The 25,265-nt window shown below is 48.6% G+C and overlaps 1 protein-coding gene and 1 pseudogene across 5 annotated transcripts in view; one reads left to right on the plus strand and one right to left on the minus strand.

The window, feature by feature from the left end:
• The window catches only part of IGDCC4 (immunoglobulin superfamily DCC subclass member 4), a 46,531-nt gene that overhangs the window by 20,483 nt on the left and 783 nt on the right, over nucleotides 1-25,265 (minus strand). For 4 of the 5 annotated variants that reach the window (XM_053595400.1, XM_053595399.1, XM_053595398.1 and 1 more), the window contains exons 2-4: nucleotides 13,999-14,349; nucleotides 13,193-13,334; nucleotides 967-1,103 (exon numbers count right to left, since the gene is read on the minus strand). In XM_053595400.1, the coding sequence (XP_053451375.1) occupies nucleotides 967-1,103; nucleotides 13,193-13,334; nucleotides 13,999-14,349 (630 nt within the window). Of the gene's footprint in view, nucleotides 1-966; nucleotides 1,104-13,192; nucleotides 13,335-13,998; nucleotides 14,350-24,981; nucleotides 25,159-25,265 lie in introns of those variants that run through there. The other variant, XM_053595401.1, reaches the window with a different exon arrangement.
• Nucleotides 5,052-6,318, plus strand: LOC128588531 (60S ribosomal protein L17-like; annotated as a pseudogene).

Raw genomic sequence — 25,265 nt, forward strand, 5'->3', positions numbered from 1 at the left:
GCCCAGGATGGAGGCAGGCAGGGATGGGGGCAGTGGGAAGGAGGGGTCCTTGACGTGAGATCTGGGCAGGGTGCGGTGGCTCATGCCTGTAATCCTAGCCCTCTGGGAGGCCCAGAGGGGTGGATTGCCTGAGCTCACAGGTTTGAGACCAGCCTGAGCCAAAGCGGGACCCCATCTCTAAAAATAGCCGGGTGTTGGGGCAAGTACCTGTGGTCTCAGCTACTCGGGAGACTGAGGCAAGAGAATAATCGCTTAAGCCCGAGTTTGAGTTTGCTTAAAAAGTGAGCACTGACACCATGGCACTCTACCAAGAGTGACAAAATGAGCCTCTGTTTCAAAAAAAAAAAAAGTGAGATCTGTTGAGCACGTGCTGGGTGCTAGGCACTTTCCCTTTTTACCTCGGGATTTTTACAACCTCTCTGAGCTGGACATTTGATAAAGAGCCCAGGGTCGTGCAGGTAATGGGGGAAGAAGCCAGATTTTAAGCCAGGTTTTCCCACCCAAAGCCTCTATCACACTAGGACAGAGCTTTTCAAAGAAACAGAAAGGACAGGAGTGCTAGGTCACAGGGAGCCAGATGCACGGTGAGCAGAAAGGGATGAATGTCCCAGTAGCTGCAGCACTCTGAGCACCCAAAGGGGCTGGAAAGGTGGGGCCAGGGCTTCAGTGCACTGACACCCTTCCTCAGACACCTCACCTCCCACCTGCCCCGGGCCTTAGATGTGCCATCCAACCCAAGGGAAGACAGACTCCACAGGAAGGGAGGAACGCTGCATTGGGAGTTCAGAGTTTTGAATTCCACCTCAATTCTATCCCCGATTCTGGGTGGCTCTGCCCTCTCTGGGCTTCATGGCTTCATCTGTCCATAGGAATAAACCCCATCATCTATTTGAAGTAGAGCCCCTTCCAGCCCTGTGGTGGATGAATTCAGAAACCTCCTCCCCACTTCAATGCCAGCCCCCTTACCTCTGCGGGCCACGCTGAGGAGGGCCTCTTGGCTGAAGCGCTGGCGGGCTGAGTTGGTGGCCACGCAGCGGTAGAAGCCCCTGTCACTCTCCTGAACATCCAGGATCTGAAGGACGCCATTGGAAAGAGTGATGAGCCTTGGGAAGAGGCGACAGGGCAACTGTGAGGTGGGCAGGGGACCCATAGGGAGGGTATATTATAATAAAAGAATTGCAGATTAGAACTATAAGGAAGCATTTTCGCAAATTAGAGTGGTGAAAATCAAAAGATTTAACATATTGACTGCCACACTAGAAAATAAATTTTTTCCTTGAGGCCACAGTGTTTTATTAGGTCAAGAGACATGAGTTATATAGTATGTTTCATGGGGCCCGGGCTGAAAACTAGCTTAAGTTCGATACAACTCACATGGCAGTTAATGTGTTAATAATACCCTGTATGGATGAGGGAATGGGGGGTAGTCATGCCTGCCTTGTTGGTGGCCATGTCAGTACCATCTTTCCAGGGCAAGTTGGTGAGATCTCAACATCAAAACTACATGGACTTTTTGACCCTTTGACTCTTATCACAGATATTCTCACAAAATCATATGTCAAGAGATATTCAATCCAGCACTGTCTGTAATAGCTAAAGACTAAGAAACGACTCATGTCCACCTGCAGGGTGGGAACTAGCTAAATTGGTTTGGGAACATCCATACAATGGAGTTCTAGGCAGCTGTTAAAAAGGACGAAGTTCCATGTGTGCTGACAGAGGATGATCTTCAAATTAGTTTTGATGCAAAACAACATGTGTATTGACGTGGACACTTATACGTTTGCATATGCACTGAATGTCCCTGGTTGTCTCTGAGGAGGGGACCTGGGATCCTGGGGGCTGAGAGAAGGGGGAGTCTTACTTTTAATTATAATACAGTTTTTACCTCCTGCCTGTATTACAGTCTTCCTCCCTTGATAAAATACTCTTTATGCAAGAGGTCTGTAAAGAACAGCAAATAAAATAAAAAGAAACAAGAAAAAGGGGCAGCGCCTGTAGCTCAAGGAGTAGGGTGCCGGTCCCATATGCCAGAGGTGGCGGGTTCAAACCCAGCCTTGGCCAAAAACCACAAAAAAAAAAAAAAAAAAAAGAAACAAGAAAAAAACATACCCTTTATTCACATTATCTCATCTGACCCTTGAAACACACCCAAGAGATAGAGAGGACCATAACCTTCATTTTACTGGAGACAAAACAGAGGCTCAGAGGGAGCAGGGTATTTTCTAGGGTCTCATAGCTGGAGCATACTTAAAACCTGAACCCGGGCGGCGCCTGTGGCTCAACGGGTAGGGTGCCGGTCCCATATGCCGGAGGTGGCGGGTTCAAGCCCAGCCCCGGCCAAAAAAAAAAAAAAAAAAAAAAAAACCTGAACCCAAGTCTACTGGTACCAAATGCCACGTTCATCCCACCTGCCTGTCTCAGTGGCCATTAGATGGCCCAGTATGCCGGTGGAAGGGACACAGCCACCAGCAGGCCCCAGTCTACATGTGTGTTATGTAGGAGGGGCTTGATGGGACGAGGGTGGTATTCTCTGCCCTTTTGTTTAGAAAGGTCCAGAGACCCTGCTTTAAAAATGATGTAATCCGGGCGGCGCCTGTGGCTCAGTGAGTAGGGCGCCAGCCCCATATACCGAGGGCGGCAGGTTTGAACCTGGCCCCAGCCAAACTGCAACAAAAAAATAACTGAGCATTGTGCCGGGTGCCTATAGTCCCAGCTACTCAGGAGGCAGAGGCAAGAGAATTGCCTAAGCCCAAGAACTGGAGATTGCTGTGAGCTGTGATACCACAGCACTCTATTGAGGGTGACAAAATGAGACTCTGTCTCAAAAAAATAAAAAAGATCTAATCAGGCCAAGAAGGTCTCCACAAGGCCTGGGATGGTGGGGAGCAGAGCAGGCTCTGGCCCAAGCATAGAATGAGTGAGCCCTCCTGAATCTCCTGACTGAGATCCCTGCAAGGAAGGGTCCTAGTTTCTCAACAAAGCAAATGGAGCTGGCCTCTGGGAAGTAGGCTGGGCTAGGGCCAGAGAGGGAATGGGGATGGTGCCCACCACATACATCAAGGCTGGTGGGTTCAAACCTGGCCCCGGCCAGCTAAAACAATGACAACTGCAACAACAACAACAACAAAATAGCCAGGTGTTGTGGCAGGTGCTGGTAGTCCCAGCTACTTGGGAGGCTGAGGCAAGAGAATTGCTTATGCCCAAGAGTTTGAGGTTGCTGTGAGCTGTGACGCCATGGCACTCTACCCAGGGTGACAGCTTCAGACTCGGTCAAAAAAAAAAAAAAGAGAGGGCAGTATCTATGGCTCAAGGAGTAGGGCTCTGGCCCCATATACCGGAGGTGGTGGCTTCAAACTTGGCCCCAGCCAAAAACTGCACCAACAACGAGAGAGAGAGAGAATCGGGCAGCTGTGTACTTGGTGGAGAACCCTTAGATCCTGGGGATGTGGGGTCTGAGAAAATCTAAACATGGGAGAAGGAAAGTAGCTCAAGGGTTAAGAGAGCAAGGGTACTGAGAGAGAATTCTGGACATGGGCCTGGAAACCTACTGTGACCCCAAAACTTAGAAAAAGTATATAAACCTGCATCTCTTCTCCCTCATCCTCATCCTTGAGGCAAAACTGCCTCTGCCTCCAGCCTCTTATTGTCAGCACCCACAGCTGCCAAAGGAAGTTCTGGGGCAGAGGGGAGAAGGGGACAGGGAGGCTAGGGTTAGTCAGAGGGAAAACCCCAGGCCAGGACCCAGCCTGCTGCCGGGAACAATGGATGGGAAAGGACGAGGCGGTCCCATCTAGGAGACATTCCCCCATTCCAGGTCTGCTCTACCTAATAAGTTCTGGCTCTAAGACCCCCCCCTCTTCTTTGGCCCTTCCTCCCTTGGTCCAGCTGGCTGTGCTCCCAGGAGCACCCCACACTTCCTAACCCCAAAGTTCTCTGGTCTTTCCAGGGAAATAGTGCTCTAAGTACCCAAGAGCTAATACTTCCTGTGGTAAATAACATTCCTTAACTATGTGTGTTGAATGAATCAATGAATACCTAGCACCCCAGACATGGTGCTATTGCCACAGCCAATATAGCAAGGTGGAACCACTTCTAGGGTTCACCTAAAATCATTTCTGGGCCAGGTACAGTGGCTCAATCCTACAATCTTGGCACTCTGGGAAGCCATGGAGGAAGGATCCCTTGAGCTCAGGAGTTCTAGACCAGCCTGAGCACGAGTGAGATCCTCATTTCTACTAAAAATATAAAAATCAGCTGGGCAGTGCCCATCTGTAGTCCCACCTACTTGAGAGGCTAAGGCCAGAGGATCACTTGAATCCAGGAGTTTGAGGTTGCTGTGAGCTAGGTTGACACCACTACACTCTAGCCTGGGCAACAGAGTGAGACTCTGTTTCAAAGAAAAAACAAAAACAAAAATGAAACAACAACAAAAAAACAACCAAAACAATAAAATTGTTTCTGTGAGTTTTTTTAAATGTGTTTTTACAAGCTCTGTCCTTGGAAAGATGTCCAAGATATATTGGCTAGTGTGGGAGTGGGGAGTCACAAAACAGTGCTTATGAAGCAATTCTAGTTTCAGAAAATAGATAAATGATAGGTTAGGATATGCACAGATGTCAAGAGTGGGCATGCTTGCGTAATTCATGGAGGTTTTCTCTGGGAGTGGGATTACTGAGCACTCTCATTTATTATGCTTTAACAAATTTTTACAATGAATATGTATTAATTTGGAAATGAACAGAATTTTATTTTTGGAGACAGAGTCATCTCACTCTGTTGCCCTGAGTAGAGAGCTGTGCTGACATCATAGCTCACAGCAACCTCAAACTCTTGGGCTCAAGTGATCCTCTTGCCTCAGCCTCCCAAATAGCTGGACTACAGGCACATGCTGTGATGTCTGGCTAGTTTTTTCTATTTTTAGACAGAATATTTTAACTTAAATTTTTTACAATTTCAAGACCATCCTGAGCAAAGCAAGACCCCATCTCTAGTAAAAATAGAAAATGTAGCTTCCTCTTCCCCTAAGTGGCCTGAGGTGATCTGAGAAAATGGTTTGCTATTCACTTGACCCAGAAAACCCCACAAAGTCATGCAAGTCAAGAGGTTCAAATCTTCGTGTTCACTTTAAGAACACATATGAAGGCCGTCAAGGGTAAGCACATACGAAAAGCCTGAAAGATGTCACTTTTTTTTTTCTTGAGACAAGAGTCTCACTTGGTCACCCTGAGTAGAGTGCCATAGTATCATAGCTCACAGCAACCTCAAACTCTTGGGTTCAAGTAATTCTCTTGCCTCAGCCTCTGGGACTACAGGTATCCGCCACAGCACCTGGCTATTTTTTTTTTTTTTTTTTTTTTTGAGACAGAGCCTCAAGCTCTCGCCCTGGGTAGAGTGCTGTGGCATCACAGCTCACAGCAACCTCCAACTTCTAGGCTCAAGCGATTCTCCTGCCTCTGCCTCCCAAGTAGCTGGGACTACAGGAACCCACCAGAACGCCCGGCTATTTTTTGGTTGCAGCTGTTGTTGTTTGGCGGGCCCAGGCTGGATTTGAACCTGCCAGCTTTGGTGTATGTGGCTAGCGCCTTAGCTGCTTGAGCTACAGGCGCTGAGCCATGCCTGGCTATTTTTTAGAGATGGGGGGTCTAGCTCTTGCTCAGGTTGGTCTCCAACTCGTGACCTCAGGCAATCCACTTGCCTCAGCCTCCCAAGTGCTGAGATCACTGGCGGCCGGCAAGGATGTCACTTAAAAGAAACAGCGTGAACCTTTCCAATGTTACAATGGTGGAGTTAGTAGGTGTACCCAGGCCAAACAGTGGGGCTGGATACAGGGTTGGTGGCCCAAAAACAGTGCTGAATTTTTTACTGCACATGCTTAAAAATGCAGAGAATAATGCTGAAGTTAAGGTTTTTGTTTTTGTTTTGAGACAGAGTCTCCCTATGTCGCCCTTGTAGAGTACTGTGGTATCATAGCTCACAGCAACTTCAAACTCTTGGGCTCAAGCGATTCTCTTGCCTCAGCCTCCCAAGTAGCTGGAACTACAGGCGCCCGCCACAACGCCCAACTATGAACTTAAGGGTTTAGATGTGGATTCTCTGGTCATCGAGCATATCTAAGTGAACAAAGCACCTGAGATGCATCGTTGACCTTACAGAGCCCATGGTCACATTAGCCTGTATATGAGCTTCCCGTGCCACATCGAGATGATCCTTACCAAAAAGGAACAAATTGTTCCCAAACCAGAATAGGAGGTAGCACAGAAGAAAAAGATATCCTAGAAAAAACTGAAGAAACAAAAACTTATTGCACAGGAATAGATGCAACATAAAATAAATGCAAATAGGGTGGCGTCTGTGGCTCAGTGAGTAGGGCACTGGCCCCATATACCAAGAATGGAGCGTTCGAACCTGGCCCCCGCCAAACTGCAACAAATAAATAGCTGGGCGTTGTGGCGGGCGCCTGTAGTCCCAGCTACACGGGAGGCTGAGGCAAGAGAATCACCTAAGCCCAAGAGCTGGAGGTTGCTGTGAGCTGTGACACCACAGTACTTTACCGAGGGCGATAAAATGAGACTCTGTCTCAAAAATAAATAAATAAACACAAATAACAGTTAAAAAAAATGTAGGCAAGTATTGTGGTGTGCACCTGTAGTCCCAGCTACTCAGAAGGCTGAGGCAGAAAGATCAGTTGAGTACAGAAGTTTGAGGTTGTGGTGAGCTAAGCTAACGCCACAGCACTCTAACCTGGTGCAACAGAGTGAGACTCTGTCTCCAAATAAATAAATAATTTTTTAATAGCATGTGCTCCTATACTTTGTTTTGTTAACTCTAGGCTGTAACATAGAAGCACTGTGGCACAGTAGAGAGTACTGGTTCCAATGTGTGTGATTTTAGCAACTGATGTTACATATCTGGGCTATAGTTTTCTCATCCTGCCTACTTCATGACCTCTGAATATCTGATGAGTTCACATTAGATAATGGACATAACCATATCTATGAATCTCAGGCTCTATTTTTTTTTTGAGACAGAGTCTCACTTTGAGGCCCTTGATGGAGTGCCATGGCGTCATATCTTACAGCAACCTCAAGCTCTTGGACTCAAGTGATCCTCTTGTCACAGCCTCCCAAGTAGCTGGGGCTAAAGGTACCTGCCACAACACTAGCTAGTTTTTTAGAGATGAGGTCTCACTCTTGCTCAGGCTAATCTCATACTCCTGAGCTCAGGCGATCCACCCACCTTGGCCTCACAGAGTGCTAGGATTACAGATGTGAGCCACCATGCCCAACCGAACCCCAGGCTCTAAACACACATTCACAGTGGTACAAACCATATACATATTTCTTTTTTTTTTTTGTGGTTTTTGGCTGGGGCTAGGTTTGAACCCACCACCTCTAGCATATGGGACTGGCGCCCTACTCCTTGAGCCACAGGCGCCGCCCCCATATACATATTTCAAAAGACGAAAGGGAACATTCTAAATCAGGGGTCCTCAAACTACGGCCCGTGGGCCACATGAGGTGGTGTGATTGTATTTGTTCCCATTTTGTTTTTTTACTTCAAAATAAGATATGTGCAGTGTGCAAAGGAATTTGTTCATAGTTGTTTTTTTTTAAACTATAGTCTGGCCCTCCAACAGTCTGAGGGACAGTGAAATGACCCCCAGTTTAAAAAGTTTGAGGACCCCTGCTAATAGCTATGTTCAGCTGGTAAGTGACTTGTCTTCCCTTTCTGTAAAGTTGGTGTATTTTACCGTTTTAAAATAAATTCAATTAAATAATTTCAAATAAAACAAAAGCTACTTATAGAACGAAAAACAAAAGGAAAAGGGCTCTTTTCCAAGTCCAAGCCTGAGTCCGCTATCCTCATCCCCCCAAAGTCACTTAGGGACAGGGATTCAAGAACACAGAAGGAATGACAGCTGTTCTGAATTTCCCAAGGACCATGAAGCCCCCACCCTAAGCCCTTGAGAAATCCACACAGGGGAAGGGGACACTAGCCAAGGGTCACATGAGGTTGATAGACACAGGGGACACTGGGTGAGGTAGCTCGTGTTATTTAAGTCCATTAGTTCCATGTTTCTCGAAATGTGAATGAATGATAACAAAATGAATTCAAGTAGATCAGATACACATTTTTTATTATAATAGTTATGTATTTATTTTTATGGTTGTCTTCTATTTATGGCAAGTATTTCTGGCTTTCTATTTCAATGTTTCCTTTTAATGTGTGTTAAAATTACAAAAGAGTAAATTGATATAAAGAAAAGTATTAAGTGATTGTATAAATGGCATAAGAATGGTCAAAATTATGAAGGTGGTTTGTAAATATCTGGAATTTGGAAAATTCCAGATATTTACAAGAAGAATATTTCTTCTGGTTCCTGTGGAAGAAAAGTTATTCCCTAGATTATCTCCTAGTTTTAGAAATTAGCGTAAGTACCAAGGAATTGCCTTGGGGTCCAGTCTTTACTGTTAGTTCCAAAATATGCACATAAGCCCTGACATAGTATGTTTATTCACTACAATGTACACATACTACACCAGGTCGTGGTCTCCTTCAGACCACTGGGCTGAGCTTATGAATAGCATATTTGTACATGTACTATATCAGGGCATGTGTAAAAACACATACCTTGGGCATAATCAAGTTGCTGTTTTAGACATTTCTTTATTCCCCCCACACAATGTGCTGGGACATATGAGCCTAGCTTATTTATAGATGAGGATCACTTTTCAGAGGACTTGGGGGCAAACACTCCCAGAGTCCAGGAACTGGCAGCTTGGGCCTCCTGGGTGAGGCCTGTGGCTTCGTGGGATGATGTCTGAACTAGATATTGGGAGGGGAGGACTGAAACTCACTGGTTTGCTGAGAAACTTTGAGGAAGTTTCGTCTTTGCTCTGAGCCACAGTTGGACTACAGATTTCTAAAATCCACTTGCAGCACAAACTCCTTCAGACTCCATAGCTTCTCCACCCAACCACCAAATGACACCGATGGGAGGCCTGTGTGTTATCCCCACCAGGGCTCCAGAGTCTGATAATCTGGGTATTGGGCCGGGCGTGGTGGCTCACGCCTGTAATCTCAGCACTCTGGGAGGCCAAGGCGAGTGAATAGCTTAAGCTCACAGTTCGAGCCCAGCCTGAGCAAAAAGCGAGACCCCATCTCTACTAAAAAAAATAGAAAAAACTAAAGCAAGAGGATTGCTTGAGCCCAAGAGCTGGAGGTTGCTGTGAGTTATGATGCCACGACACTCTACCCAGGGCGACAGCTTGACACTCTGTCTCAAAATAAATAAATAAATAAGGACAGCGCCCGTGGCTCAGTGGGTGGGGCACCAGCCCCATACACAGAGGGCGGAGGGTTTGAACCCAGCCCTGGCTAAACTGCAAGAAAAAAAATAGCCGGGGCCGGGCGTGGTGGCTCACGCCTATAGTCCCAGCGCTGTGGGAGGCTGAGGCGGGTGGATTGTCTGAGCTCAGAGGTTCAAGACCCGTATGAGCAGCAGTCTCTACTAACAACATCAAAAACAGCCAGCACTGCAGGAGGAAGAAGAAAATCAACAAAAAAGGAGTATTTCAAACAAAGAAGAATAAACAAGCACACTGAAATTTAAAAAAAGAAAAAAATATTTAAATTAAAAAAAAAAAATAGCCAGGCATTGTGGCGGGCACCTATAGTCCTAGCTACTCGGGAGGCTGAGGCAAGAGAATCGCCTAAGCCCAGGAGTTGAAGGTTGTGAGCTGTGATGCTGTGGCACTCTACCAAGGGCAATAAAGTGAGACTCTGTCTCTAAAACAAACAAACAAACAAATAAATAAATAAATAAGATAATCTGGGTATTAGCTGTGTGACCTGGAACAAGTTACTTCTGTCTCTGATCCTCAGATCCTCATCTAACAATCCCAGTAGTAGTATCTACCACATTTATATGCACTGACCTAGAAGGATGTTCATTTTGTGTAAAATGAAAAACAAATTTAAAGTCTTAATCTAATCTCACTTTTGTTTTAAAGAAAAGATTGAACAGAAAAACCAATATGACCAATATAATCCAAATTTTTTTTTTTTTTTTTTTTTGTAGAGACAGAGTCTCACTTTATGGCCCTCGGTAGAGTGCCGTGGCCTCACACAGCTCACAGCAACCTCCAACTCCTGGGCTTAAGCGATTCTCCTGCCTCAGCCTCCCGAGTAGCTGGGACTACAGGTGCCCACCACAACGCCCGGCTATTTTTTGGTTGCAGTTTGGCAGGGGCTGGGTTTGAACCCGCCACCCTTGGCATATGGGGCCGGCGCCCTACCGACTGAGCCACAGGCGCCGCCATAATCCAAATTTTTAAACAGAATATTTATAAACACATAGGGAAAAAGTCTAGATAGACAACAAAACTAACAGTGGTTTAGGCTATAGGATAATGCATCATTTTTGCACTTATTTTTTTTTTTTTAGAGACAGAGTTTCACAGCACCATGAGGCTCACAGCAACATCCAGCTCTTAGTCTTAAGCGATTCTCTTGCCTCAGCCTCCCGAGTAGCTGGGACTACAGGCGCCCGCCACAACGCCCAGCTATTTTTTGGTTGCAGTTTGGCCGGGGCCGGGTTTGAACCCACCACCCTCGGCATATGGGGCCGGCGCCTTACCGACTGAGCCACAGACGCCGCCCTTAAAATATTTGAATCTTTTAAAAGTATCTGCCAGGAATATAAATTAAAAGTCAATAGAGGAAAATATGAAAAATAAGAAATACCTACCCTGAAAGATGACAGAAAGGATTAAGCGAGAAAACATGGAATAGACTTAGCCTAGTGCCTGGCCCAAGTACCAAAATGGTACTTTCATTTTCAAGCTGGGGAGATTTTTCTGCTCTCTCCTACCTTCTCTGAGGGCTGTCAGGAGTAACCCTTGGTTCTTTCTTGCTCACTCATCTGCTCTGGGTTCACAAAATTCTCAGGTGAGAGGCCCCACATTTAGAAAGGCACAGAGCTTGGCTAGGCATGGTTGCTCACCCCTGTAATCCTACCCCTCTGGGAGGCTGAGGCAGGTAGATTGCTTGAGCTCAAGAGTTCCCACGAGACCACATCTCTACTAAAAATAGAAAAACTAGCTGGGCGTTTTGGCAGGCACCTGTAGTTCTAGCTACTCGGGAGACTGAGGCAGGAGGATTGCTGAACCCAGGAGTTTGAAGTTAAAGTGAGCTAGGGTGATGCCATGGCATTCTACCCAGGGCAACGTAGTGAGACTCTGTCTAAAAAAGGAAGGAAGGAAAGAAAGAAGGAAGGTAGAAAGGCGGGAAGGAAGGAGGGAGAGGCACAGAACATAAAACTGCACTAGAAATGCTGGGTGGCGGTTCAGTCCTTACAAAGCTGGTTCGTGAGGATGTTAACAGGGCAGGTGCAAAAGGGGTTTGTGAGCAAATGAGCCTAGGCTGTGCTCGGCTAAACAAGTTCAACAGGTTTTTCAATACAGTACTTCCAGTACTTCTCAGGGTCCTGCCAGCTCCAGGACGTAATTTTATAGACAGTTTCCTGATCTCATTTAATCACAGAATATTTTTTTTTTCAAGAAAGCACTTAAAGGGACTAATGTTCTACAAAAACCATACTTTGGGAAATCCAGATCTAATTCAACCCTTTCACTTTTTCCCCTTTCATGTAGGATGGGGAGAATAAGGCTGGGTGAAAAGCGACTTGCTGAACACCAGTAGGGCTAACCCATCATAACCTATCACCAAAGTCAACAGGATCACTTATCAAGGACCTCTGACCCTTCTTCATCCCTCACAACTATCCCTGTGGCTTTTCTAACCAGAAGCTTCTCCTGCATCTTCCACCCCACCCTACCCAGTGGCCCAAAAGTCAGAGGAGTTAGGACAACTTAAAGCAGTCAAAAGAAGTTCTCTCCAGGGGAAGGATATCTGGAAACCAGTGCTTCAGAGCCTAAGGAACCCCACTTACATCCAGAAGAAAAGGAGAAAGATCTGGTAGAGACAGCTACAGAAATGTAGGAAGAGGACTGCAGGATGGCTGGGAAAGGGGCCGTGGAGCCACATTTCTTTTTTTTTTTTTTTTTTTTTTTATGGAGACAGAGTCTCACTTTATAGCCCTCGGTAGAGTGCCGTGGCCTCACACAGCTCACAGCAGGAGCCACATTTCTTAAGATTCATAAGCATCTGCACCGGCCACCCAGGGCTAGCAGGTTCGAACCCAGCCCGGAACTGCTAAACAACAATAACTACAACGACAACAACAAAAATCACCAGGCCTCTGTAGTCCCAGCTACTTGGAAGGATGAGGCAAGAGAGTCACTTAAGCCCAAGAGTTTGAGGTTGCTGTGAGCTGTGACACCATGGCACTCAACCGAGGGCAACATAGTGAGACTCTGTGTCAAAAAAACAAAAAAAAAAGAATTGGGCAGGGCCTGTGGCTCAAAGGAGTAGGGCGCTGGCCCCATTGCTGGAGGTGGCGGGTTCAAACCCAGCCCCAGCCAAAAACTGCAAAAAAAAAAGAATCTGCAGGGTGATGACTGAGTCACAGGACCAAGTCAGAGACCACAGATGCAAATGAAACTAGTGGTTTCTGGTCCCAGTGTGTACACATCTGGAACACCCCATGAAGCCACAATAAGAAGTCCTGGGTCTGGCTTCTCTTCCACCCTGGAAACTCCTCCCTGGGAGTGCTCCACCTATCCACTGCCTTCATAGGGAGAGAGAAGTGTGGAGAAGGGAAGACCTCTACAGCCCACTTATCAGATGCCTGTGCCCCACAGGACAGAATTGAGAGGAAGAGAAGTTATGCGTCTAGGCGGAAAGTCTAGAAGGACCCTAAAAAGAAAAAAACGCTTGCAGCAGCCGCCTCAGGGTCCTGAACAAACAGTCAGCCTTCTGCCACTGTGGCTTCGGATAAACCACAGCTTCTCTCTGGCTCTTGGTCTCCTCAGTAAAGCTAGTGGTTAGATGAGATGTGGCCTGGAAAGTTCTAGAACTACTCCACACCCAAGCCACCTCACTGTGGCTTTCCTCCCACAGAGCAAAAACTTCTTGTCCAACTTCTTTGTGGGACCCAAAATGAGCTGGGAGTCAGGTAATGGGTGACTCTCAAGTCAGTGTAGGCAAATGTAGCCACCTTTACTCTAAGAGTCCCAGAGCCCCTACTGGCCTACCTATGGGGGCCCACTCCCCGCAGGGCACTTACCGAGGCTCCTCAGACAACGTCACCTGGTTCTTCTCCCAAGTAATGGTAGGGGCTGGCAGCCCTTCAATGTGGCACTCAAAGCGTGCTGTCCCATTCTCCTCTACCGTCTGCGCCTCCGGGTGCAGAGAGAAGTCTGCGAGTGCTAGGGATGAGGACAGTGAGACATCGCCAGGCACAAGAGAAAAGCACAAGAGAGGGGCCACAGCAAGCACAGACAGCAACACACATAAAGAGAGAGCAAGTTCGGACAAAAGAAGACACAGTTGGAAAGAGACAGCCAAGGGATAAGAAGTGGTGGTTACTGGTCAGATGCTGCCAGCCGAATGAATTCCAATGTCCCCCTACTCAACATCACCACGACGGTCAAATTACAGTAAGCTGCATGCTTCTTTTTGCCAGAAAATTATTTCCTGGTGATCTGTGCCTTCTGGGAGCCCCCGGAGGGCTGGGCTGGGCAGTGGGGTTTGGCTCCACAATCCAGCTCTGAGGAGGCACCTCTGTACCCCAACACTATTACCAGCCTCTCTAGGAGGCTTCCTGGAGGACAGCACAACTCCAGACTCCAGAACTCAAAGGAAAGAAAAGGGGGAGGAACGGGGCAGTGGAGAAGTGGGGAGACATGGAGTAATGCAAAGGGAGGGCAGGCAGTACCGGCAAGGGACCTACTGAACAGAATGGGAGACAGGGAGAATGGCGGTGAGCTCAAGGCTGGCATCTGTGCAAGTACCTAATTGCAGATCTCACCACCCATACCCCAAGTTTCCCGGGCCTGATCCTCAGCCCCAGCCCCACAGGCAGGTACTTACTGGCGAGCTTGACCACAGCGGTCTGGCTGGCCACCACTCCGAGAGGGCCATGGGCCAGGCAGGAATAGCTGCCTTCAATGACCCCCATGGCCGCAGGGACTGCCTCCTTGCTATCATCAGGTGCCCATGGCTGAGACAACCACAGGGAGCCGTTGGGTAGCAGGTGTAGGTTGTCATGTTCCAGCAGGCTGTCCCCATCCTTGCTCCACGTCACCCTGGTGGGGGGTCCAGGGGCAGCAGCCCCCAGGCTACAGTGCAGCACCACAGTCTGCTCCGAGGCCAGGATCACTTGCAGTGGCCCCACTCCACAGCTCAGCTCTACAGTTGTCTCCTGGGGTGACAGCAGCTCCCCTGTGTAGACAAGGGGCACCAGGGCCATCAGGGCATGTCCTCTCAGCTTCACAGCCTTTGCTCCAGAGTCACCTGCCCATGCTGGGGCAAATCATAGAGCAAGACCTGCATCTGGATCCCAGCTGTCCCCTTATTGACTGTGACCTTGGGCAAACAGCTGCTCTTCCCTATGCCCAACTTCCCTGTGCTTTATTCTCAATAGCCAAGTAGAAACAACCCAAATGTCCATCACTTGATATGCATAAATATACTGCTCAGCCATCACAAGGAATGAGGTACCAATGCATGCTACAACGTGAAAACTTTATGCTACGCGAAAAAGCCAGTTACACAATGTCACAGATTGCATAATCTCCTTTCTATGAGATGCCCAGAAGAGGCAAATCCATAGAGACAGATAGTAGATTAATAGTTACCAGGGACTGGGGGGCAGGAGGAGGAAGAACAGGTAATGACTGCTAATAAGTAAGGGGTTCTTTGGGGGGTGATGAAAATCTTCCAGAATTAGACAGTGGCCATGGTTGCATAACTGTGAATATTCTAGAGACGACTGAGCTGTCATTTCTAGTATATTTGCTGAGTTGTACACCACGAATGGTGAATTTTACAGTGTGTAAATTGTATTTCAATTAAAAAAATCAGTAGGCGGCGCCTGTAGCTCAATGAGTAGGACGCCGGTCCCATATGCCAGAGGTGGCGGGTTCAAACCCAGCCCCAGCCAAAAACCACACACACACACAAAAAATAATAATAATAAAACCATAAAAAAAAAATCAGTAATTCCTTCTTCATAGGGCTGTTGTGAGCCTTATTATTATTATTATTTTTTAGAGACAGAGTCTCACTTTATCGCCTTCAGTAGAGTGCTGTGGCATCACAGCTCACAGCAACCCCCAGCTCTTGGGCTTAGGCGATTCTCTTGCCTCAGCCTCCCGAGTAGCTAGGGCTACAGGCGCCCACCACAATGCCCATCTATTTTTTTGTTGCAGTTTGGCAGGGGCTGGGTTCGAACCCGCCACCCTCAGTATATGGGGCCGGCGTCCAAACCCACTAAGCCACAGGTGCCGCCCTGTTGTGAGAGCATTAAATGAGATTGTGTGTGAGAAGAGTATGCACAGTGCCTGGCTCAGAATGGGGGTTCAGGGACTTCATTCCCTCCCCTGGGACCTAACAGATCATTTTGGCCATTATTACCCAATCAAAAACACACCACATGGGCGGCGCCTGTGGCTCAAGGAGTAGGGTGCCGGTCCCATATGCCGGAGGTGGCGGGTTCAAACCCAGCCCCGGCCAAAAAAAAAAAAAACACACACACAAAAAAAAACACACCACAGGCTAGAAAAATACTGTAGACAGGAAACATTTAAAGTGCATTGTGAGGGTGAGAAAGTGTGTGTGTGCGTGTGTGTGTGTGTATAAGAATACTATGTATTTTGAATAAACAAAATGAAAATAAGTCCCAGCTGGTTTGTGGAGCCACCTGGATGAAACGACATCAGACTTGCCCTCCTTCTCCACAATGAACGAAGTGGGCAGATCCTGCTGGGGAGAGCTAAGTGCTCTATGCCTACTCGGGACTCACGCTGGATCCAGAGCAAGTGGGAGAGAAGGTTCCCACAGCCCAGTCCAGGCGCTGGTGGTCAGCAGCCCTGATGACTAGGGAAGCTTAGCAATCCTTCCTGCAGCAAATTTCTCCAAGGCCATGCAGGAGGCCAGATCTAGGACCCAGCTCTCCTGACCCAATCCAGGGCTCTTTTTTTCTTCCGAGTCCCCAGAAGAACCTACAGACCCCTTGCCACAAAAGGGAAGAGGAGGGGAACAGTGGAAGAAGGGAATGCCATCCAGGGTCAAGGCAAAAACACACAAAGTGAATGTTTATTATTTTAACCAACATTTCAGCAGGTGTCAGTCACCATTATTCATAGAGAAATAAATGCTTCTTCCTTTTGTGTCTCCCAGAAGGTTGACCTCCTGCCTCCCTGTCTCATAAAGGCTCAATGGCCCAAGGTCCCTTCTTAGACTCTGGCTTGACTCCTTTCTTCAAGGAGTAAACAAGGGACAAAGGTGAGGACAATGGCCCATAACTATTACAGGGCAGGTCTGGGCTGACAGCCACATGGAGGTATTCACAAAACACAATGGCTAGGGAATCAGGAGACCCTCATTCTAGGGCCAGCTCCACTGCAGTCTGGTTTTGTGGCCTTGGCCCAGTCCCTTCCCCTTCTGGGCCTCAGTTTACTCAAATATAGCAGGTAACTTCTGAGATCCTACAATTCTGTGATTATTTGCTAAGATGGACATACCCATTCCTCACCAAACATATGAAAATCTAGACACACACACAATACTAGTAGACATAACTCTGCCTACCTGAACACACAGGCTTCAGTCTCTGCCACACTCTGCAACACCTGGACACATATATGCCTTCACTTACAACACTGGTATGTCCCCAGGCTCCCTTCCTACCACCTCCAAAGAGGAAGAACAAGACTGAAGGGAGAAGAGCAGTCACAAGTGGGTGAGATAAGGAGGCTAGGGTGGAAGCCAGGGCTCTAATACTGCAGTATGACAAATAGATGGACAGAGGGGCCACTGCCCTTCTTAGTCCAGCAGATAGGCTCCACTGCACACCTCCAGCATACAACTGGCCTCAGCATTACTAGCCAGCAGAGCAGAGAGAGGCAGCCACTGCCCTCACCAAGTTTCCATTCTAATGGAAACCAATTGGGGAAACCAAACTGGCATTCACACTCCCACAGGTGTATGCTGTGATGGAAAAGAGCACTTGACCTTGGGGCAGAAGATCAAGGTTTCAGTCCTGCTGCTTCACCTACCAGCTGTGTGACAAGCCACTTAACCTCTCTGGGAGTCAGAGAGGTTTCCAGATGTGCAAAATGAAGGTGATATTACCAAGTCTATGAGGATTAAACAAGATGATGTGTAACAGGGCTCCAGCCCACAGCCTAATGGACATCACTCAAGGAATGGGAGCCCATTCTTTAAAGGTGCTTCGTAAAGTATAAAGGCTGTACAAATGCTATTTGCTATTCTTATCATCTACCCTTCCATCACTAAGGCCCTAGACTCCCTGATTCAAACACAGGGTGAAGGGAAGGCAACCCCAGGCTCTCAGCCCCAGCGACTTCCAAATGCCCATTCCAGCCACTAAGCAATGGGTTTGGGTTTCATGGGAGAAAAGCCCCACAGGACACCAATCCCTGAGCCTCCCTGCCCCCTAAGCATGTCCGGGGCTTGGAAAATCCCCTGCTGCGCTGAACAAACAATGTGAACAGTTGGGGCCCGAGCAGCTGCTGGGCACGTCAGCAGCCTGGGCTCAGGCCGGCAGGACTGCAGCCAGGGGGCCAGCGGCTGGCTGGGGAGCCCAGAGGAGGTTCCAATTCCCTTCCTGAATATTCATGGATCAGCAGATGTCTGGCTCCCCCACCTCGGAGGAGCCCAGCAAGGCAGGAACTGGGAAACCTACAGGGATGTAGATGCAGAGAGAAGAGGGAGTCCCCTCAGAGAGCAACAGTGCAGTGCCAGGAGCTCAAGACAACTCATTCGTCTGTGAAGTCTGAGAATCTTCATTCTACAGATGAGGAAACTGAGCCCTGCGGAGGGGTGTCATCTCTTTGGGAGACAGTCTGGAAAAGCTGCCCTTTTTTGGCTTTGGGGAGATGGACCCAGCACTGAGGAGATAATTGCACCTGAATAAGAGGGTTCTCCAAACAGGTCACTATCCCTTTCAATAAACCTGACCTAAACTTTAAAAAAAAGAAAAAAGGATTCTCTCTGCCTCAATGCCAGACCTGACCTCTGTGCCAAGGACACGCATCCTTAGGGACTCTGCTCAGATGCCAGTCTCTCTGTGAGGCCGCTCCTGCCTTCTCCAGTTGACATTTTTGCTAAATCTCACATCAAAAGCCACTTAGAGGTACTTACTCAGCCCTCCTCTTGCCTAAACACAGAAGGGGCTGTGGTGGGACCGAGCTTTGGCCTTGGAGTCAGAGCCCTCAATGTAGGACCAGTCATTTGTCTTACAACCTTGGGTCAGCTACTTTCCTCCTTTCAGCCTTCGTTTCCCCAATCTTTTTTTTGAAAAGAAAGTAGAGAGATTCTCCAGTCTTAAAATGGGGAATCCCCAAATTTCTCACTTCCACCAAAATTCTCCCAATAGCACAGAACATACTTAAGAGGCTGCCTGACCACCTAAAATGCTTTTGATCTTTAAACCTTTAGCACATTTTGTATTCTGCTCTGTAACACAGTAATGCTTATTTCAATGAGTGTGGTTCCTCCACCACTAAATCTTTCCATAAAAGCAATGCTCTGGGGAGTGGACCTTGTTTGTCCAGTGGCTTTGTGGCTACCCCTTTCCTGCCACCCCGAGCCTATGGCCATGGCTGACCCCTAGACCCCTTCCCACAAGCACTGTTAGCCATCTCTCTCAGAACTGGGGTGGACACATGGCACTTGTGCCTGGCAGCTTTCTGGCAGGAGGGAGCTGCCCTCTCCCACAATCCCTCCTCCTCAGTCTTCTCAGTGAGACCTTGCCAGAGACACGGAGCTTCTGCATTTGGGAAGCCTGGGGCTATCTCTCAATCTCCTTCTTCTGACAGATTATTTTACCCACTTACAGGATAAATTAGATTTTATGAGGCCAATTAGAACCCAGACAGAAAGGAGATTCGGCTGCGGAGCCCCAGGGCCAGCTCATTGCTGTGGGATTAGCAGGGCCTCCAGAAGCCAGTTCCATGCTTCAGCAAACTCTCAGGAAAGAGGCAAGTAGTTGGGGGCGGGGAATGAGGCCAAGATGTCTCCTTCATTAAGCCAAGAATCTGCCACAAACATCAATGCCTCTTCAATTCTGAATCTCAGGGCCCAACAGATTTACTATTTGTTTTCAGTCTAGAGGCAATTCTCCATGACACCATCACCATTCTCCTTTCCCAGGGGACACAAGTTAGTGTATCCCAGAAACTTCCTTTTCTGCACCCCCATCTTAGCCACCCTTACTAAACCCCTCCCACCAACAGCTAGAAGGAGAATTGAGATGGTTGCCTAGGATGCAAGGAAGGTCTCAGCCCTCCCTTAATCTGCAATCCTGCCGGGAGAAGCTCAGCCTCAGTGGCTGACAGCAAAGCCACACTCAGTTTGCCCTGCCTACCTCCTCTTCCCCTGAAACCTACCCCCACCATTCATACCCCACTGCTTCTAGTTCTCCGAAAACACACAGTTGTCGTTCCATGTGCTGGTGGTGCTGGTGCCACCCCCATCTGATTCAGACGCCTCTCCTGTTTCTACTGTCTAGGACCCCGGGCACCTCGGTCATAGCAGTTATCTCTTGGGATTTCTGACTTGCCTTTCTAACTGGGGTTATATCCTCAGGACCCAGAACAGTGCCTGTCATATAGCACATACTCAATAAATATTCCTTGGATGGATAAGTAACCATGTGGAGCCAGGCTCAAAAAGGTAAGATACAGGGCTGCGCCTGTGGCTCAGTGAGCAGGGCGCCGGCCCCATATACCGAGGGTGGCGGGTTCAAAACCAGCCCCGGCCAAACTGCAACCAAAAAATAGCTCGGTGTTGTGGCGGGTGCCTGTAGTCCCAGCTGCTTGGGAGGCTGAGGCAAGAGAATCGCTTAAGCCCAGGAGTTGGAGGTTGCTGTGAGCTGTGTGATGCCACGGCACTCTACCGAGGGCCATAAAGTGAGACTCTGTCTCTACAAAAAAAAAAAAAAAGGTAAGATACAGAGTCTCTTAAGCTTTTCCAAACCTCATTCCCCTTATCTATAAAAATTATAGTAACTCCCTTCAGGGCTGGGAAAGATAGATGTGAATAATACATGTGGAAACTCCCTAGCATGCTGTATGGCACCTAGCAGACACCTAATAAAATGCTTAAAACGCACAGAAACAGAATGGCAAACCCACACTGAAAGTAACTAACATAGGCCAGACGAGGTGGCTCACGCCTATAATCCCAGCACCCTGGGAGGCTTGGGTGGGAGGTTTGCTTGAGCTCTGTTCGAGAGCAGCCTAAGCAAGAGTGAGACCCCTGTTTCTGCTAAAAATAGAAAAACTAGCTGTGTGTAGTGGTGGGCACCTGTAGTTTCAGCTACTTGGGAGGCTGAAGCAAGGGGATCTTCCTGTAATCTCAGCACTTTGGGGCAAGTGGATCACTTGAACCCAGGAGTTTGAGGTTGCTGTGAGCTGTGACACCATGGCACTCTACCCAGGCCAACATTACCAAGGCCATAGAGCTCATTACCTCCCCTGTTCTGCTGTTGTATGGCTCATACAGCCACCCGTGTCTGCCTGTACACTCCACTCACTCATCAGAGCTCTGTCCTCCAAACTGTGTAACAGAGTAATGGGCCCCTTATCAGACCACGGGGCTTGGATTTGCATCTGAGAGAAAGCATATTGATCCTCCGTTTTCCTGATCCAATGACCCCACATCCAGAGGATGCCTCGGCCTCAGCACTTGAGGCAATAGTAGGTGGCAGCCTGGCTGGCCCAGAGACAAGATTCAATTGTGCTGCATGTCAGAGTCCTAGAACATCCTCTCTGGTTTTCCTGCCTGGCCTACCCTGCTCCCATCATCACCCTATGACCAGGCTGGGGTCCTCTCCTTCAGAGCCACTTACTTCTCCCCTCCCTTGCCACCCACCTCAGCTGGGCACCCTCTGCCCCCCCCACCCCCCACCCCTAGCAATAACATCTGCTCTGCATCTGGAGTTCTGTCTCTGGCTGCTAAACCTCAGAGACACTGGAGGGACTAGATGGAGGCGGCTAGTAGGTAGGTGGAGGAGGGTGTATCCCAGAGCCCAGATAGACCTACTGGGAGGGGGGGAGGCCCCAAATTGATAACTACTCATGAGTTGGGATTTTCCATCTCTTTAAAACAGTGGTGAAGGAGTACAGAGTGGGTGAACTTGGGTATGTATATACCAGATCCCTGGAAAGGGTGGCTGCTCCAGCTTTGCAGTACGGTGTCCAAAAGCTGGGAGACTGGTTCTGGCCCCATTTCAGTCCCTAATCACATAACTTTAGAAGTTACTCAGTTTTCTCATCTGTAAAGTAGATTCATGCTGAAATTATTTTTAAATTCCTTTCAGTGCTGACATTCAGTGATGCTCTAATTGTGAGATTGTTTGTTTAACTTGAAAGAAACGCTGTAAGAGAAAAGAAAGGAAATACTAATTTACATGCATATGTGATTAGTTATGAAAGTACATACAAGATCAGTGAAATAACTTCTAGGCCAGGCACTGTGGTTCATTCCTGGTAATCCCAGCACAAGAGGATCACTTGAACCCAGAAGTCTGGGGTTGCAGTGAGCTATGATAACACCACTGCACTCCAGTCAGGGTGACAGAGCAAGACCCTGTCTCTAAAATGAATGGATAAATAAATAAATAAATAAATAACTTCTGGATAAGATTCTCTATTAAGAGATATTCCCGGGGCAGCACCTGTGGCTCAAAGGAGTAGGGCGCTGGCCCCATATGCCAGAGGTGGCGGGTTCAAACCCAGCCCTGGCCAGAAACTGCAAAAAAAAAAAAGAGATATTCCCAGTGTATGACCTAGTTCCTAACCTTGAAGAGGGGTCAGAGAGAGCTACCCCAAATGACTGAGATTGGCTTCTGACCCTCTGGGCTAAGAAAGGGATTGGGGGAGGGAGAAAAAGGGGATTCCCCGGGGAGGAGAACGCTCTCATATTCTCAGAGCCATTCTATTACTGACATCTAGATTCCCTACCCTTCAAATTCTGACTTGGGTAGAAGGAAGAGCCCCACTTTCTTTTTTTTTTTGAGACAGAGCCTCAAGCTGTCACTCTGGGTAGAGTGTTGTCAGCTCACAGCAGCCTCCAACTCCTGGACTCAAGTGATTCTCCTGCCTCTGCTTCCCAAGTAACTGGGACTACTGGTGCCCGCCATAACGCCCAGCTATTTTTTGGTTGTAGCCGTCATTGTTGTTTGGCGGGCCTGGGCTGGATTCGAACCTGCCAGCTCAGGTGTATGTGGCTGGCACCTTAGCCGCTTGAGCCACAGGTGTTAAGCCGAGCCCCACTTTCTTGCATGAGGTGAATATAGAGCTCAGCTTTCCACCTCTGCCCTCAGACAGGAGTCCTTTTACTACAAAACCACTCCTTAATCCCTGACTCGAGAGCAGTGTTGGGAGGAAGGTGGGCAGGCATTGGCATCTCTCTAACCCCCAAACGAGCCCTTTATTCTGCCCTATGTTGAGGTTACTAAGAAGTCTATTATTTTTTATTTTTTACTTTCCTCTTCTTCACCCTGTACAAACTCAATCCTCAAGTCCTACCAATTCTACAGAGGGTGCCAAAAATATGTATACACATTTTAAGAAAGGAAAAAACTGTATTCAAATTGAAATAATATACACCAATGATATTTGTTATCTGCATATTGTATCTCTTATAATTGCAGAAGTCACCAGGTGAGGTGGCTGACCCTTGTAACCCTAGCACTCTGGGAGGCCAAGGTGGGTGAATTGTCTGAGCTCACAGATTTGAGACCAGTCTGAGCCAGAGCGAGACATAGCCTCTAAAAAAAAAAAAAAAAAAAAAGAAAGAAAGAAAGAAAAGAAAGAAAGCCAGGAGGCTGAAGCAAGAGAATTGCTTGAGCCCAAAAGTTTGAAGTTGCTGTGAGCTATGACACCATGGCATTTTACTGAGGGTGACAAAGTGAGACTGTCTCCAAAAAAAAAAAAAATTGCATAAGTCAAATGTGACTTGACTATTATAATTTTAATACAGCTTTTTCCTTGCTTAAAAAGTGTAGGCACTCTGTATTTTCTATTTCTGGAATCCAGCCGCTCTGGCCACCTCTTCTGCCTCGAAGGTAGTTGCTACCATCCTTCTTTCTGGATTACAACAGTCTTCCAAGGAGCTAGAGCTTCCTGCCTCCAGCCCCACCCAGTCAATTCTCCACACTGGACAAAGTGAGATGATGCAAAGCTGATCTTCAAACCTGCCAAGGGATCACTCAGATGCTGGGGCCAGACTCCTCGACTGGGCTTACAAAGCCCTTCTCGAGCTGGCTCTGCCCCGCCCCCTTCATCCTCCTCCCTTGATTCTCCCTGACTCCTGATCCATCTTTCCCCTATGTGCCCCACCCCCACTCCTTGTACCCTAAAATCCAGCCAGACTTAATTTAATTCAGTGATCTAAACTAAATCCCTCTGAATTTGCACGTGCTGTTTTCTCTGGAAAACTTTCTTCATTATTATTTTCCTTCTACAAGGCTAACTCTCCCTCCATGTTTAGCACAATTACTCTTGAATGAATGAACGATCTGGGTACACATGGGGATAGCTAGTCATACCTATTGGAGTGTTCCCTGGCCCTCTGTGCTTTGCACTCAAAGAAAAGGGGACCAGAACAAGCAGAGTAGTTGTTACAGCCATTCACACTGCAGCCAAGAGGAGCCCCAGCTTGGGCCCTCCCCTGTCCAGGGAGAGGCCAGGTCTCCGAAGCATGGAAGCTGAGCCCCTTGCCAGAGGCCCCAGTGGTATTTGATAATGCAAGGATGCGGTTCCCAGCCCTGGTTCTGTTTTGCTGGGTGACCCTAAGCTTGTTTCTGGAGCTGTTGGAAGAGCGGAAAAGGGTGGGGTACAACTATACCTTAATCCCCCAAGCTCCGAGAGGACAGATGCCTCTCTGACACGTCCCGCCCCTTTCACCTGACAACCGGGGCCCACCCCAGCTCCCCCGGCCTAGCCGCCCAGATCCTGCCCCTAGTCCGCTATCTGGGCTGAAAAGGGGCGTGTCTTTGTAGGCACAGAAGGGGTCCCAGCAGTTCCAGGCGCTATCCCACCCGCTGTTTGGTTTTCCTGGAGATGGGCCTGGGGCTGGCCAGGCGGAGGCTCCTTCGCCTGCCGCCCTCCCCGCCTCCCTCCCACGTGGCCTGGCTGAGTCTCTCTGGAAAGCCGCAGCAGCTGGAGAGAAATCCCCCTCCCCACCCCCACCTCCAAGTCCCTCCCCGACTCTCCCCGGACACATCCTCAGCTCCCCCACCGCAGGCAAGGCGGTAGGCGAACAAAGCGGGCAGCCCATCCCCCTCCCAGCCCTACCACCTACCCTCCCTCTGGGCAGCCCCCAAACCCACGCAGGACAGAAAGCGCCAGGGCTGGGGGTGGAAGAAGGAGCCCTAAACACACACACTGGGGACTTTGTCATCCCCTCCCCTGCCCTTTCTGCAGCTCGGACAACTCTGACTCTTAACCCTGTACCCACTCCACACTGAGGTGCAGGACTGGACGAGGCCTTGATGACCTGGTCGGCTCCTGAGGGGTGGATCAGGAGTGACACACGTCCCGTCCTGAAAACGAGTGTTGGACATGTCCACGAAAGCAACTGGTTTCCAGTTCACTCTGGGCCACAGGTTTGGGGGAGCAACACATGCCCCCACGCCGCCGCCCCCGGGGCCCCAGGGACCACACCCACTGGCAAAGTTGAGTGTTGCTTTATGACCACCACCACCCCCACCACCAGTCAATTCGGAATCGACTCCTCTGTTCTCCCACCTTCGGCAAGGACACTCCCCAAAAGCCAAGGCCAAATATTAGCTCAGCCCGGTTAACAAAATTACACACGCACCCGACACCACGGAGGTACAGACACACATCCCCGGTCCGCTCCTCTTTCACACACACTTTCAACCTAGAGACACGCGCGGGCAAGGCAAAGCCCGCCCTGCGAAAGCCACCAACACCACAGCCACCCGCCCAGCCAATGCCACGCCGCGACCGTGGCACGCACTGCGGACACGTACGCCCGCAGGAGCACACGCGACACGAGCGCGCGTATACACACACACACACACACACACACACACACACACACACTCTGACTTCAGACTGTGCAAACCAAGGACACACACC

This window comes from Nycticebus coucang, chromosome 6 (assembly GCF_027406575.1).
Source record: "Nycticebus coucang isolate mNycCou1 chromosome 6, mNycCou1.pri, whole genome shotgun sequence".
NCBI classification, from domain to species: Eukaryota; Metazoa; Chordata; class Mammalia; order Primates; family Lorisidae; genus Nycticebus; species Nycticebus coucang.